The 16,578-nt window shown below is 37.7% G+C and overlaps 1 protein-coding gene and 1 long non-coding RNA gene across 2 annotated transcripts; one reads left to right on the forward strand and one right to left on the reverse strand.

Annotated features, from left to right (window-relative positions):
• The first annotated feature begins 940 nt into the window (after positions 1-940).
• On the forward strand, positions 941-4,228 carry LOC141763995 (uncharacterized). Its single transcript, XR_012593213.1, has 2 exons — positions 941-1,327; positions 3,749-4,228. It is a non-coding gene; the product is annotated as an uncharacterized LOC141763995 (long non-coding RNA).
• Positions 4,229-4,975: 747 nt separating this feature from the next.
• On the reverse strand, positions 4,976-10,664 carry klf1 (Kruppel like factor 1 (erythroid)). Its single transcript, XM_074628870.1, has 3 exons — positions 10,324-10,664; positions 7,294-8,152; positions 4,976-7,176 (listed from the first exon to the last, which is right to left on the reverse strand). The coding sequence occupies exons 1-3, from the start codon at positions 10,396-10,398 to the stop codon at positions 7,001-7,003; spliced, it is 1,110 nt and encodes a 369-aa protein (XP_074484971.1). The 5' UTR covers positions 10,399-10,664; the 3' UTR covers positions 4,976-7,000.
• Positions 10,665-16,578: the final 5,914 nt, after the last annotated feature.

Consider the following 16,578-nt stretch of genomic DNA (forward strand, 5'->3'; position numbering starts at 1 on the left):
CCCGTTTCCCCCTCCTAAGGTGCCGGATGGTTTTCCAGAAGCACTTTGGTGCCGACCGAAAGTCCTTCTCCATGGCTGCTCCGAACTCCTCCCACACCCGCTGCTTTGCCTCCGTCACGGCAGTGGCTGCTGGTCTTCGGGCCCGTCGGTACCCTGCAACTGCCTCCGGAGACCTCCGAGATAACATATCCCGGAAGGCCTCCTTCTTCAGTCGGACGGCTTCCCTGACCACCGGTGTCCACCACGGTGTTCGAGGGTTGCCGCCCCTTGAGGCACCTAAGACCTTAAAACCACAGCTCACCGCCGCAGCTTCAGCAATGGAAGCTTTGAACATCGTCCACTCGGGTTCAATGCCCCCAACCTCCACAGGGATGCCAGAAAAGCTCCGCCAGAGGTGTGAGTTGAAGATCTCTTGGACAGGGGCCTCCTCCAGACGTTCCCAGTTCACCCTCACTACGCGTTTGGGCTTACCAGGTCTGTCCAGAGTCTTCCCCCACCCTCTGACCCAACTCACCACCAGATGGTGATCAGTTGACAGCTCCGCCCCTCTCTTCACCCGAGTGTCCAAAACATGCGGCCTCAGATCAGATGATACGATTACAAAATCGATCATCGACCTTCGGCCTAGGGTGCTCTGGTACCACGTACACTTATGAGCATCCTTATGTTCGAACATGGTGTTCGTTATGGACAATCCACGACTAGCACAGAAGTCCAACAACAAACGACCACTCGGGTTTAGATCAGGGAGGCCGTTCCTCCCAATCACGCCACTCCAGGTGTCTCCATCGTTGCCCATGTGCGCGTTGAAGTCTCCCAGGAGAACTATGGAGTCCCCTACTGGAGCCCCATACAGGACTCCATTCAGGGTCTCCAAGAAGGCCGAATACTCCGAACTGCTGTTTGGTGCATACGCACAAACAACAGTCAGAGTTTTCAACATTTGCTATATAAATAAACATGCTGTACAACCCTACAGAATTATGTGAAGTCACAAGGACTTTGCTGCTGTGATAAAGCCAGCCCAGATACTAGTGTTTGGAACATTTTTGGGTGATCAAACCCTTTTTATGCAGTTCATGTTGGGGTTCTACTCCACTTCTACACTACTGATGACAGTTGTAGTCTATTTTCACCGACTTCATCCTCTCTTTTGCATCCCTCAGGGCTACGTTGAGCTGACCATTTTCCCCACAGTGGTCAACCTGAACAGGATCAAGCTTAACAGTAAACAGTGCCGCATCTACACGGTCCCAGTCAACGAACTCAAAGTCCCGTTCATTTACAATGACCCCACGCTGGAGGTGTGCCACCATGGTTCCAAACAGTGAGTATGTCCGTGTGCTGTCTTGGACACACTTTTCAGTCGAATGCTTGGTTACGAAATCATGGCAAGTCATTTGTGCCATGGCTTCTAATTGTTAGTCTACAATAAATCTTACTGTGTCGCATTAGATCTGTCAAGTCAACATCATCTGATGATGTTAACGACATTAAGCTGGGTTTCCACCAAAAGTTCAGGGGGACTTTTAGTCCCTGGAACTACTTTTCCAGGAACTAAAAGGTCCCTTAAGCCCACAACAATCCGCGTTTCCACCGCGGTCTAAAGACCCGAAAAGATTAGGCAAATTAATCTGCTAAAGTATGAAAAAGCAGCATGACATGAAACGAGGGCTGCTGGTGGTCACAGCGGTAAACACTAGGGGTAGGAAAAAATCGATTCACCAATGGAGCTAGATTTTTTTTAATGCCAGAATCGATATATTTGCTTCATTTGAGTCTAGCATTGAGTCTTGATTCTTCACTGAAGCCATCAAGCCAAATGAATTTGAAATGTTTATGCTTGAATAACTGGTTCTGTTGAATTTATTTTCTAGTCTTTTTGCTCTTCAGGTTTTTTATCTCAATACATCGCTTTGATACGGTAAAGCGCGTCGGCTCCGTCGGACTGATGATGCATTCAGGTGCACACATAAACTCTGAAAACTCAAATGGCTCAAAGGTTGTTTAAAATGCAAAAGTTTCTTCTTTTTCCCTTGGTTGCTCTAAAACCTGATTCTTAAAGGGGTACACCAGCAATTCAGTGTTGCACTTTCATAAATATGGGGGGACTTGTAAGACCTTTACAGACAGCAAACTTTGGAAAGCTCCCTCCCGACTCAGAAGACATTATAAAACTGAGCAGTTCTCTTTATGATGAGTAAATTGAACTTAATGTGTAAAATCAGTGGAGTGCCCCTATAACCCCTTACCATTTCGTCCTCTTTTTTTAGAGGGGGACAGGGCATTTTCATGGGTAAAAGGCAACAGTAGATGTCACATAGAAGTGGTGTACATCGTCTGAAAGCTGGAAACCTGAAGATTGATTTGAGATGATGCTCAAGTTGTTCTGGTCATAAATAAGAAATAAACATTAATTAATTCAAATAAATTGTGTAAAAGTATATAAGGGCTTAGAACATTATGATAGAAGTTTGTGATGGCCATTCCTATGCTCCATTATGTAAATTTTTGGGTTGATACCATTTGTTAAACAGATTTGGTCGTAAATTTAACCATTTTTTACCATTCGATAATTGATTAAAATGATCAATATTCCCTCCAAAATAACACCGTAAGACACCAAGACTTTGAGGAACACCATAGAAAAAGTCATGCTGTGATTTGGTTAGAAAAGCTTTTGACATTTGGAGATTTTCTGCAAGAATTGCCTTTTTCAGGGATTGGATGGCGAGCACTTCTGTTCTGGAAACTGCTCAGAAACCCCTTATTGTCAATCGACCTAGGAAAGCCATCCATCCTCTGAATGCTCTAGGTCTCTAGTTTGTGGCTGTAAAGTTTCACGAGGCTGTGATTAATATTGTCACAGCCTTGTTTTATATTATATATAAATTTAAAATGGGCAAAAATAACACATTTGTACTGCATATAAAAAACTGCATGTTTTTTGCCCCAAACTGCATGTGATTATCGTGAAGTGGGCATGTCTGTAAAGTGGAGACTCATGGGTACCCATAGAGCCATTTTCATTCACAGATATTGAGGTCAGAGGTCAAGGGACCCCTCTGAAAATCGCCATGCCAGTTATTCCTTTCCTACATTTTGCAATACTTTGTAGCATTCTTCCTGTGACATGGCTGGTAACAATGGATTCCTTAAGTTTTCTAGTTTCATATGATATCTGTACCTTCACGCTAGCTTGACTGAGCCCGCTATAACCTCTGAAAGACAGAATAGCAGCCCGGGCTGTCGAAGGGGTTAAAGCCAATATACTTCAAACTACAAACAAATTGCCCTCTATGTTGTTTACCTGGTAGTAATGATATCAATAAAAGACCAACAAGATGAATACAACAGGATGAAATTCATCTTTGGGATTAAAATGAATGTGTGATCTCCAAAGTATATCTAATACACAAAAGGTGACTCTTGCCTCAATAAGCAGTTTCCTTTTGTAGGTATTATACACTGTGATTTTATTGTATTTTATTGGTGCCTTACCAAAACATCTGACACATTGCAATGTTTCACTTGAGATGTTTTGTGCAACTGAAATGTCTCTGTTGATGGAGATATTACACCTTGAATCACGCAAGATGTAGACAAAACTCATCTCTAGTTATTCTATTATCTTTGTTTACAGGCACATGCCAATTCATTTCTGTGTTACAAATGTTGGTAAATGAGTGTGTAATTGTGTTTGCTTTTCTGTGTTTGGCTTCCCTGGGGGTATGCATGTCTGTGCAAGTGTATGCAAGAGAGAGACAGAGGGAGCTCCATAATGGGATGACGACCTCCATCATCTGACATAATCAGGATGAATCAGTGAGTGCTGAGTTACATAAACACATCCTCATCCTAACCTCACCCAGATTAGAAACACTGCTAACACAACTGCCAACATTGTGCTGGTACCAGCCTGCAGGCTTGAGGCCTGATATAATAACCGAAGACTGCCACCTAAAGGCCAAAGACTGACATTACTTGTGAGAATGACTGATGTTTAAAGTCTTGGCCAGGGGTTTTCAAAGACTGAGACTTTGGGCCTCCTCTCCAACAAAGCCTGGAAAAAGGCGCCCCCTCACCCCTCCTTAGTTTACTTGTTTAGTTTCGCTCAATTCCTGGATGTCTATGGGATCATGATTATGTTATTTGATCCCTTAGACACACATTTTTGAGCTGAGATTGCCTAATATTGCTGTTTGACATAATTTCAGACTACACCAAATCCATGAAAAAAGGTCTGTCCTAAGGCATCTATTAGTTTCTGACTAGGGATGCACCGATCCGACTTTTTCATTCCTGATACCGATAACGATACCTGGGGTCTGGGTAGTGGCCGATACAGAGTACCGATCCGATACCAGTCTTTAAATAATAAGCTGTATGCCTCACTGTGTGGAAGTGATCATTCTTTTAAGTGTAAGGCAACATCATGTTTGACTTAAACATTGCTTTCTTAACTTTGTAAAACAAAATGTAACAAATAAATACATAGATATAAATTTAGTGTGTTATTTATCATTAAAATACTAAATCATGCACCAGCAACATGGTAAAACAATTCAAAATTAACAGGAATTATAATACAGGTGTAAACCTTTTTAATGCAGCAACAAATTGGTCAAAACTTAAACAAGAATTCAAATTCCAGTATATAATGTATATAGTATATAAACATAGAATTGAATTTCCAGCTATTTGAGCCAGTATTGGCTTGATATCCAATGTGGTATCGGTGCATCCTTATTTCTGACTCTGGGAAAGTGGGAAAAACAGTCAAATTCCCCTACACTACTGTATCTCTGAACCATCTCTTTAACTAAATCACAAACATTTAGTCTACTCTGTGATCTTCTTTTAATAACTAATGTTATGGTTTTCACTTCCATACTCTGAGCCTCCCCTGAAACAGTTTGCAGCCCTCCTGGGGAGGCCCACCTCTTACTTTTAAGACCTCTGGTTTAAGCTCTAATCATGTTCCAGATGTATTTTATTGAGCTTTATGCAGGACAGATTTATCTTCCAGTAAAGCACTTAAAATGTTGAGTTAATTAAATCAAGGTAATATAATTGTTAAGATCAGCTGCCTTAATATATCATGTCACACTCAAAGACAGTTTTACAGCATTAGAGGTCTTTATTAGAATTATGACAATGAAAACAATAATTAAAACACTTTTAAAGCACTCTTTTGAGAATATAAAAAATCACTGTACAATAATATAGTAGCCTATCTTCTGTTAATAAAAGATTATGTAAATAAATATGTTGCTCACATTTTTAGATGATGATAAACAACTGAGAAAGATGCTGATTATTTACAGTTTGAAAATCTGCCTGATGGAAGAGACAAAAGCATAAATGTTTTTCTTAAATTAAAAATCCCCAAACAGACAGACATATAGTTAGGTGACAAAAATGCAGGACAATAAAAGGGAAAAAAAGGACAAAAATGCATAATCCCGCATTCACTGTATAATCACGTAGACTAACATATACTATATGGTTTGTTTTTTTATATTACAATCAATATTACAATCAACTAAACTTCTAAAAGAAATCAAACAAAGCTATCAGATCATCTCAGCACTGATACAACTAAGCATTGTTACTAAGCAGGCATGACTTTGTTCAGCGTGCCATGAGATCCAACAGGATATACTACTGTGTATTGTATTATAACCTGCATTACACACATTCTTTGGTAGGTCTTTTGTTAGTGTTAGTGTTTGCTGTCTCCATGCCCACAGTGTGTACAGTGTTTGTCTAAGTGGCACTTATTGCTGAAAGCATGCTAACTTTACATTATGACTGTGTGAGTTGTACTGGTCCTCTGTCCGTGTGTGTGTGTGTGTGTGTGTGTGTGTGTGTGTGTGCGTGTGTGTGTGTGCGTGTGTGTGTGTGTGTGTGTGTGTGTGTGTGTGTGTGTGTGTGTGTGTGTGTGTTACGGTTGCACACAGACAGATTAACCCACTCTAACATCTTAGTCAAGTCCCAACACCTCACTGTTAAAGTCTGAATCACCATTGTTATGTCTTAATGATGTTCACGTAATCAGTTTGAGTTCATGTAATTTAAACTGGAACCTAAAGGGGAACACACACATCCACGTGTGTTTACAGGTCTTGGGAGTACTACTGCATATGTGAAAAAAGTTGTATAAAGCCTTGTGTGGCTTCAGAGGGAACTGTGTGAGGTCTGATAAATTGCCCCAAGTGATGTCACTTGAGTCAGTATCAGTCGGGTCTGAAAATTATATATATATATATAACATGATGGAAAAAATACTGCAATCTGCTCATGTACTCGCATATTGCGAGGTCGCACCGGGAAACCAGAAGGTGGCAGCGTCATCACGGTAAAACGCAACTGCCTGTCAGTGGCGATATGAATGGAGTATAGAATTTCAACAACATTTACAATATGAATAAACATGCTGTCAATTTCTGAATCTGTTTAATTTGAACAATAAACACTTATAAGACAGGGAAACTGTGTCATACCGTTCGGACTTTCTGAATTTCGTTTTCCTGTCATGGATCTCCTCGCTCCAGTGGATTTCTCTGCTCCAGTCGACAGCACTTGCGTAATCTACAACCACTGGAAAACGAAAGTCAGAAAGGTATGATACAGTTTCCCTTTACCGTGATGACGCTTCCACCTTGTGGTTTCCCGGCGTGCCTTTGCAATATGCGCATACATGAGTAAGTTGCAGTATTTTTTCCATCATGTATATCGCCTCCAAAATAATATTAATGTTTTAAAAATATTCGTCGTTCCCCTTTAACTAGCTAGATAATCAAGTGCATATTTTACGGTTAATACTGGGAACATGTTGAGTTAATATCTGAGGTCACTGAGTCCCAAATTCAACTGTTCAGTGCACTGATTTGGGTCTTAAATTCAAACTTCAAAGAATATCCAAATCAAGTCTTCTACCTTTTAATGTCTTGGTTTAAATGGCAGTGGTTTGTGTATATGTATATGTGTGTGGGCATCAGGTGTGTCTTTTCATGTGCAGGGCCAGGTGGTCGGAGCGGGAGAAGGCCCTCTGACACAGCAGACACTCGTAGGGTTTTTGGCCCGTGTGCTTACGGTAGTGACGCGTCAGCTCATCTGAACGGGCAAATTTCCAGCTGCATCCCTCCCATGAACAGTGGTAAGGCTTTTCCCCTGAAGAGTAAACAAGAAAACAGATGATAAATACCAAATAATAACATTACATCTTATATTGAGACTAATTGTGACAGACTTTTCAGTTGTTTATGTGGTTGAGTCAATGGGGTTTACCTGTGTGAGTGCGATGGTGAGCCTTAAGGTGTGAGCTCTTGGTGTAGGTCTTGCTGCAGCCAGGGTATTCACAGCGGTGGATGGCGGGCCTCTTTTTCCCGGTCGCCCTTCGACCACGCTTCCCCTCCACCCCACCAGGAGGCAGCTGTGGCACAACCAGCAGGGCCTGCTGGTGAAGAGGCAGATGACTAGTGGTCTGGCTGTGGCTGTATTCACAGAAACGGTTGGCGTTGTGGTTAAAGTGTGGCATGTAGCTGTAGTGTCGACGGTCAGGGGTCACAGCTTGAGGTGGTATGAACCTGCTGTTAGGAAAGGTCACCATCGAGTGGTGTGGCTGGGGATAGTAAGGGTTAAAGTCCCACGATGAGACCTTAGTGAGGTTTCCTCTGCTGTGCCTCTCCACACTGCCTCCTTGAGGGAAGCCAAACTGATCTACATTAGGTAGACTGGGAAACGAAGTACGACCTGTTTGGTCGTCATTATAACCATGGTGGTACAGCTCTGGCTGGACTGGCGTTGTGGTTTCAGTAGGTGACAGGAGCTCCGCCATGAGGTGGCCAGTGTTCATCTGCAGATGCTCCTGTCCGGGTTGGTCCTTAAACATGGCCGCCTCTTGGTGCGCCGTGCTTGGGTCTAACTGTGGGAGCCGTTGATCATTGTTGTCCAGAGAGGGGTTGAGGTCAGGCGATGGGCTACTCCAATCAGACAGCAGGAACTCAATGTCCCAGGATGCCCGGCTGTCATCATCCAGGAGCTCCTCTGTCATCTGCTGAGAGACCTGCAGCTGCTCAGAGCTGTTTGGTGACAGTTTGTTGCTGAGAGTGTCCAGAGGGAGAGAGTCACTCTCAGACTTCCACACCTAGATGGTGTTGGAGAGCAGTTAGAAGTGATGATCACCAAGGAAAACATATTGTGAAAAGGAGATTCCTGCAAGTTGCTTATGCATTTAAAGGATAGGTTCAAGTCTGAAAACAATACTCACATGTTCATATGTACATTAAAAGCGTTATTGGTTGCTGTAATTGTTCCTTCTGTCCATACCATGGATGTATAACGAGGACTGGATACAGCGTTGGGGGCAGGCGCCCGTTCTTTCCTATGAGAGTTGCTCAGTGGTGCATGAAGCCAAAATGGCTCGACTGTGATAAAGTACCCCGAGCACCTGGCAATCTTCCGCATCTATTGGGCCCGTAGAGCAGGCGCACTAGCGTTTTCTAGAACTCCGACTCCCAACCCTTGGTCCAGCCTCGGACTGGGGCTCATTCACATGAACGGAGGAAGGGAAATAACTCTGGATTCGGCTATTAGTGCATTTTACAACTTTTAGGACCTAATGATTTAAATAAGGGATATTCAAGTGTTCGTACTGGGAAACTGATTTACCTAAACAAAATATATTGTTATTATTGTGTTGTAAGTCTGTGGGAAAAAAAGTATTTTTGGTCCCAATGGCATCACGTGACGGACACGGAAGTTGTAATTCCACCATTTGGCCACTACAAAAATTTGCATCAACGCCCAGCGCTCTTCCTGGGGGCTTGGTCTGGACTGGCTATTAAGAGGGCAGCTGAAGCTAATACAATATAGTCTGTCTTAATCACACAATTCTCAAGTGTTAATCATCCGTATTTTCTTTATAGGACAAAATTCCCACGTTGTGTTACAAACCCTCCACTGTGGCTCAGCCAGGAAACACTGTCAGTGGAAACACAAAGTGCCAATTTTGTACTAAAAAGACTAACTTCGAAAGATACCATCTTGATTTGTCTGACTCCGACTGCTAAGGCCTCATATTAGAGTATCCAGTTTCACACATAATGAGGATTATGGAATTTGTCCTCCATCACATTTCAGGAAGGGAAATCTTTGCGGCCATATTGGACAGCACAGTCACCAATAACTCTTTCACTGTACATATAGGCATGTTAGATATAGTTGGAAAAATCAGTACATTAAACAAACATTTCATCCCAGCAGACCTCATTCAGATTGATAGTTACATTGCATTTTTACATGACATTAGCAGATGCTTTTGATCTAAAATTGCTTTCAATAAATGCATTCAACCACCATTTTTGTCCCCATTTATATGAGACAAATCACAAGGGCTGTATTCAAAACCGCAAGTACTCATTTGGCCAAAATGAAGCATGTAGTATGCAAACAAAAGCAAAATCTACAGTATGCCAAAAATACCCGGATGTCGTACTGATTTGGAAAAAATCTCCAGTATGCATTGGACCAGTCTACCTCGCCTAATGTATCCCTCAATGCAAAGCGCTGGAACGGCACAGTCTATGGTCACAACAACAGTAGCCAAAAATTTCAAGTTTTTTTTACATCTTTCGTAGCTATTTCATCACTGAATTTTTGAGGTGAGAAATCAACTGTGTAGTTTTTTGAGTTGAAATGCTCCACAATCGCCTACAGGCGTAGCTCGTTCGCCAGTTTGCCAGACACGCTCACAGACCGGCTACAGAATAGCAGGCACTGGCGAGGGAAAGAGCCGCCTCTGAGAGATACTTACTAAGACAATACAAACCTTTTTTTTAACATTACTCTAATATTTGTAGGGATATCATTCCACTGTTTTGTTGCTGTAACTGAAAAAGCAGTTTGAGTGAATTTTGTGGAGCAATTATAACAGTCTTGTTGATGACCTGTTCGTCTTACTTCACCATTAGCTGTTAGAATAAATTGTTTAAGGGATCATGGAGCTAAACCATTAAGTATCTTATAAAGTAAACAAATATTGGTCATAAAGAAAAATAATTCAAAGCTCAATAACTTGCAACAGTGGTATGAGTTAGCTTTTTGCCATAGTATGTAGTAAGCGGTTTAGAATACAGCCAAGCTCAGCATCATAATGCAAGACTGACACATTTATCATTGCAATATTAGGTGAAATAATGAATAATCTATTCGTGGAATATAGAAATAGCCAGCACATTGACATAGACCATACAATAGGTAGCACTAGACTTTGTCACGCTGTAAGAATCAAACATCGGAAATCAACCCGATACTTACTTTCATATTGTCACTGGATTGAGCGAGGTTGGAGAAGGAGCTGAAGGAAGGGAGCACGGCCTGTTTAACAGCCATCAAGCACTTTGATATGACGCCGATTGTCAGTGGCAGCAACAAGTGTAGTTTCTCCTTTTTTTTGCTTTTTAGTCTTTACATGACCATGTTAAGCTCGGCTATCAGAAAGTCAAAGCCCAGCTTACCAGGCCACTCATCCCAGTTACAGTCCGCTCGGTGCTAAAAGGCCGCAGAAACAGGTTCTTAAAGCTGCCTCCTCTTCTCCATTCCTCCCCTGCTATCTCTCCCTCCTCTCTCTTGTCTATCTCTGTCAGCTGCAAGTCTAACTTCAAATCTCTCTTTTTCATGTAGGTTTAGACCGTTAGGAGGTGGAGCGTAAGCGTGAGTTACTTTAGTGGCCCCCCTTTTTTTAATCCCTTAAAGATGTTCATTTACAATCACTAAGAAACTCTAACTCACTGTCTCCCTGTTCTGTGGGATTCAGAGCAAAAAGTCAACCCTGAAAAAACTGATGAGCACCGAGCGTCCATTTCACCAAGAAATGCATCATTCTTATATCCAGACCAATAGCTGTAATGTATAATTATATATTATTTTAAATAAATTGCAAACAATGATTGATTGATTTTTAATGTTCTCACTTTAACAGCTACTGTATATCTACAGTCTATACAATAAACACAAAACAATCATCCCATCTGGGTTTGTCATTGGAAGATATAAAAGTAACTTTAGGCAAGACAAGTTTATTTATAGGGCACCTTTCACACGGGGCAATTCATAGTGCAAATGAAAAAGAACAGAAATGCATTAAAACATATTTACAATAGGATGAAATGAGATGAATAAAATAGGACAAAATAAAAATAAAATTCATAGAACAAAACCGGTATACAGGCATAGTGCAGTTGCATACGATTTTATAATGTATATGACATAGATCTCCATGCCATATTTTCACTCAGACACTTGGAGATAAAGTAAACCAACAACCCAATGAGGGCTCTTCTGAGACAAAACAAAGATTAAGGGTTAAATTGCATTGTATATAAAATAAAATAAACCAAAAAGGGTGACATTTGACTTGTTATTCCTTGATGATTAAACAATAAATTAATAGTAATAATTAATTATTTCTAAAGATGGGGGGAAAAAAACAAAATATATCAGCTTACTGTAATGATTAATTACAAGTAATAAAAAAATACAAGTCATACTAGAGAATCATCTAAATGCCACTACAAAATGTACTAGAAGTTTTATAAAATGCTGCAAAATTACCCGCTAACACTGCAGAGTAGTGCGGGGCTCTATGTTATTTTTCATTCACAAGTAAACTTGGCTATCAGATCTCTGGCCACTATCTAGTAAAAAGCACGCTTTGGCACAGAGTGCAGAGTGTGTTGGCGCATGAGCAGTGAAGTGAGTGCACATGTTAATATGGTTTGTGAACCGTTTATAATAACATGTTTGAATAGGTGGACTGTTCCATCACAAAGAGATCTCAGTAGAATTTTTTATGATCTTTTATTACAGAGACACTTACAGACATTCAATGTGAATACATGATACAAACAAATATTAGTGAATAATAGTAAACAGATGAGCAGGTTGGTATAGCTCATAAACATACACACCAACAAGCAGTACAGCTCAGTATTCAGTTTTTAAGTGTGCAATTAAAATCTAGTTCCCATTGTTGAGCCAGTACTTCTAATAGTTTTAACACCCAGACATATTCAGGTCGGTCACTGTCTTCCCAGTGAGGACATGCGGCTCTGACTTCTGAGAAGACCTGTGTGTGAAAGGTGATTATATTCTCGCTGCTGTTTATCTGTTGACATGGGGCAGGGGTAGGCTGCTGTCTTCTCACAGATAATGGTCTCCTGACTGCTGCTGATCCCTGATGACTAGCCCACCACTGATAAAGACTCTCGTTCCCTCAGAGTGACGACTACACTAGACAGCCAGTACGCAGGCTGAAAACTGTGGTGGCAGCCTCTTTAAGGCCTTAAACACATTACACAAGTTCATCTATTGTTTGTTTGCTTGTTTGCTTAAACAAAAGTCACTGTATAGTATGTCGAAAAGAATAGAAAGGCATAGTATAGTATGTCGACATTTTTTTTAAAAAGTCCTAGTATAGTATGTCAAAAAAATAAAAAAATCATAGTATATTATGTTGAAAAAATAAACAAAAGTCATAGTATAGTATGTCAAAAAAAATTAAAAAGTCAAAACATAGTATGTCGAAAAATAGTCATAGTATAGTTTGTCGGAAAAATAAAGAAAATCATTGAATATTATGTCGAAAAAATAATAAAAAGCATTGTAAAGTATGTTGAAAAAAAGGCATAGTATACTGTAGTATGTCGAAAAAATCATTGTAAAGTATGTCGAAAAAAAGTCATCGTATAGTATGTTGTAAACATAAAAAAGGTTATAGTACAGTGTATCGAAAAAAAGTCATAGTATAGTATGTCAAAAATATTTTAAAAAGTCATAGTAAAATATGTTGAAAAAAAGTAATCGTATAGTATGTCGAAAAGAATAGAAAGGCATAGTATAGTATGTCGACATTTTTAAAAAAAAGTCCTAGTATAGTATGTCGACATTTTAAAAAAAAAGTCCTAGTATAGTATGTCGAAACAATAAAAAAATCAGAGTATATTATGTTGAAAAAATAAACAAAAGTCACAGTATAGTATGTCGAAAAAAAAGTCATAGTATAGTATGTCGAAAAGAATAGAAGGTCATAGTATAGTATGTAAAAAAAATAATGTCATTGTATAGTATGTCAAAAAAAATTAAAAAGTCAAAACATAGTATGTCGAAAAAAAGTCATAGTATAGTATGATGAAAAAATAAAAAAGGCATTGTATAGTATGTCGAAGAAAAGGCATAGTATAGTATGTAAAAAAATAAAAAATAGTCATAATATAGTATGTTGAAAAGAATAGAAAGTCATCCTATAGAATGTTGAAAAAATAAGCCATAGTATTGTATGTAAAAAAAAATGTTTAAAGTCGAAGCCTAGTATGTTGAAAAGAAGTTGTTGTAATAGTTATATTTGATGTTGTAGTAGTAGACAGAGATGTATGCAAATGTGATGCAAATTCTTACATCGTCCTTCTCTTCTCCTCAGATGAGTGCAGATTTTCCGGACCAAAACTGAGAATGACAGTTTCCTCACTCACTTCATCCACGTCTTTGTCTTCTTCTACTGTATGAATCAAAGGGTTAATATAAAGGGGTCATGTCTGCTGTGTTTTCAATTAAAATATTAACAACAATTGGATTTTCCGTTCCATAACCCCTCTTTCTATCGCTCCGAAACAATGGGAGAAGACAGTCTCATACTGTGCTCTGGACACTGGTGTCCTTACAACGGTGAGGACTCAAACCCGGCCCTGGCGCTTTCCAAACCGGGAACTAACCAATTAGTGCACTTAGAACTATTCTCCTTGTGTATTTGACTTGTTCATTTTGGGTAGACCTCAAAAATCACCGCACCCACCACATAAGGATTGAGCCTACAACCTCAGGTACTCTGAGCATACTATGACATTTGTTATGACATACTATACCATGACATGTTTATGGCATACTATATAATTTTTTTATGAATTGCTGTTTTTTTTTCTTCATGGAATACAATACATTTGTAAATGATATACTAGATTATTATTTTTGACCTAATATATTATATTTTTATACAATACATTTTAATGGCACACTATAGTATGACATTTTAATAATATTTTTTATAACACACTATAATATGCCATTTTTACCTACTACTAAGTTCTATGTTTTGTTATTCATGGCATACCATACTGACCTTTTTTTAAAGACTTTTTATAGGCTACACTATATTATTGTTTTACATGAGTTTTATGAATTTTTAGGACATACTATACCTTGACATTTTTTTACTAGATACTATATTATAAATGTTTCATGGCATATTATTGTATGACTTTTTATGGCATACTATATAATATTTTTTTATGACATACTATATTATAAAACATTTTATGGCATACTATACTATGAAATTATTTCTGACGTTTTTCTGACTAAGTGCTATGTATTTTTCTTTGTGGCATATCATACTATTTTTAAAGATATTTTATAATATATACTATATTATTTTTGACATTTTCTTTACATACTACAGTATACTATATATATTTTATTTATTTTGTACTATACCATGACCTTTTTAAGACATACAATATTGTGATTTTTTACGACATGCTGTGACATTTTTTATGAGATACTATATTATACATTTTTTATGGCATACTTTAATGTGACTTTTTCATGACATACTATACCTTGACATTTTTTTACGAGATACTATATTATAAATGTTCCATGGCATATTATAGTATGACTTTTTATGGCATACTATATAATATTTTTTATGACAAGCTATATAATACATTTTATAGCATACTATAGTATGGCTATCATATTTCTTTTGGCATACTTTAGTATGACTTTGACTCACTATACTATGACATTTTATGGCATACCATCCTATTTTTTATGACTGTTTAATGACATACTATAATACAACATATTTTATGACTAGCTATATTATACATTTTTTATGGCATAATATACAATGACATTTTTATTATACACTATATTGTACATTTTTTATGACATACTATAATAAGATTTTTTTTATGGCATATTATACTATGACATTTTTTATGACATACATTATTTTTTTTTATGAATTGCTGATTGCTGTTTTTTTCTTCATGGCATACCATGCATTTTTATATGATATACCAGATTATTATTTAATATATTATATTTGTATATGATACATTTTCATGGCATACTATAGTATGACTTTTTAATAATATGTTTTATAACATACTATACTATGACATTTTTATGGCATACTATATTATGCATTTATTATGACTGTACATATACCATGATATACTATAAATATTTGTATTATCTACATATACACTTTTAATGAAGTGTTATGTGAAGTGATATGATTTTTTCTTCATGGCATACTTTTTTAAAATACATTTCTATATGATATACTATATTTTTCATTTTTAAAACATGCTATACTATGATATTTGTAATGTTTTTTTCATATAGCTGTATAGATATATTTGTATAAGATACTTTATTATAATTGTTTCATGGCATACTATAGTATGACTTTTTAATAATATTTGTATGACATGCTATACTATGACATTTATTATGGCATACTATACTATGACATTTTTATGGCATAATACTATGACGTTTTTGTAACTTTAAGAACAGCAACATCTCATCTATGGGCTGCAGGGAATTGGTCTGTTGAAGAGAGCAAAGGTACACACATACAGTACAAAAACACAAAAAAAAAAAAAAAGGAAAAACACCACGAGCACAAACACATCTTAAAAAAGTGAATAGCATTATCATAATCATCAGTAAATCATCAACATAATCATAACAAAACATCTTCTAGCAATGTTGTCCTGAATGTCTCTCTTAGATATCTTCAAAGCTTTTTTGTTTTAGAATACTTTACAGACAGAATCATTGAATGTCTGAAGTTCCACAGAAAACAAGTTTTTGTGAGGAAGAAACTGAAGAAATATGTTCTTATGAATATGATGTTGACCATAATACACAACAATTTTATAAAGTTATCAACGTCGTTGTTGTTGGACTTTACATTAAAAAATAAGAACATAATAGAGACCAATACATTATGAGTCTCCTAGATTAATAAGGACATAAAAGATATGAGAAAAAGACTCAACCTTTCTTGCAGAAGGAACATGAAGGGGAAACATCTGGTCTAAACTTATGAATTAATTAATTGCCTGGATAGCATCTGTGTACAATTTTAATTACTTAATTTCACTTAGTTGTGGACATAAAAAAAATTATGAAATTCAGTCCAAACATTCCTATGAATGCTTGGAAACATCACTTTCCAATGATGAAAGGAGTTGGGACACTGACTTTCAACAGCAGCTGTGAGCATTATTACTGACTGTCTCTATCTAGTGGCCAGATGTTGTCAATGTGCCTATTCTTTAGAAATATTATAAATGATTAGTAAAAAATAAATAAATAAATAAAGAACATTATTGTCAATAATTCAGTGTTTAGAATATGTTGCCATAACAATGAAAAATAATTATAAAAATATATATACCAGGAGCAAAAACTCTGAACAGTCACGCTCTAGCAGGAAGT

Source organism: Sebastes fasciatus, chromosome 3 (assembly GCF_043250625.1).
Source record: "Sebastes fasciatus isolate fSebFas1 chromosome 3, fSebFas1.pri, whole genome shotgun sequence".
NCBI lineage: Eukaryota > Metazoa > Chordata > Actinopteri > Perciformes > Sebastidae > Sebastes > Sebastes fasciatus.

Excerpts from the sequence above, each read along its gene's own strand:
- klf1 (XM_074628870.1), bottom strand. The coding sequence starts at position 10,398 with ATGGCTGTTAAACAGGCCGTGCTCCCTTCCTTCAGCTCCTTCTCCAAC. Across the intron at positions 8,153-10,323 it reads AATCCAGTGACAATATGAAA|GTGTGGAAGTCTGAGAGTGA; the intron begins GTAAGTATCGGG and ends AACACCATCTAG. Across the intron at positions 7,177-7,293 it reads TCACCATCGCACTCACACAG|GGGAAAAGCCTTACCACTGT; the intron begins GTAAACCCCATT and ends TTTACTCTTCAG.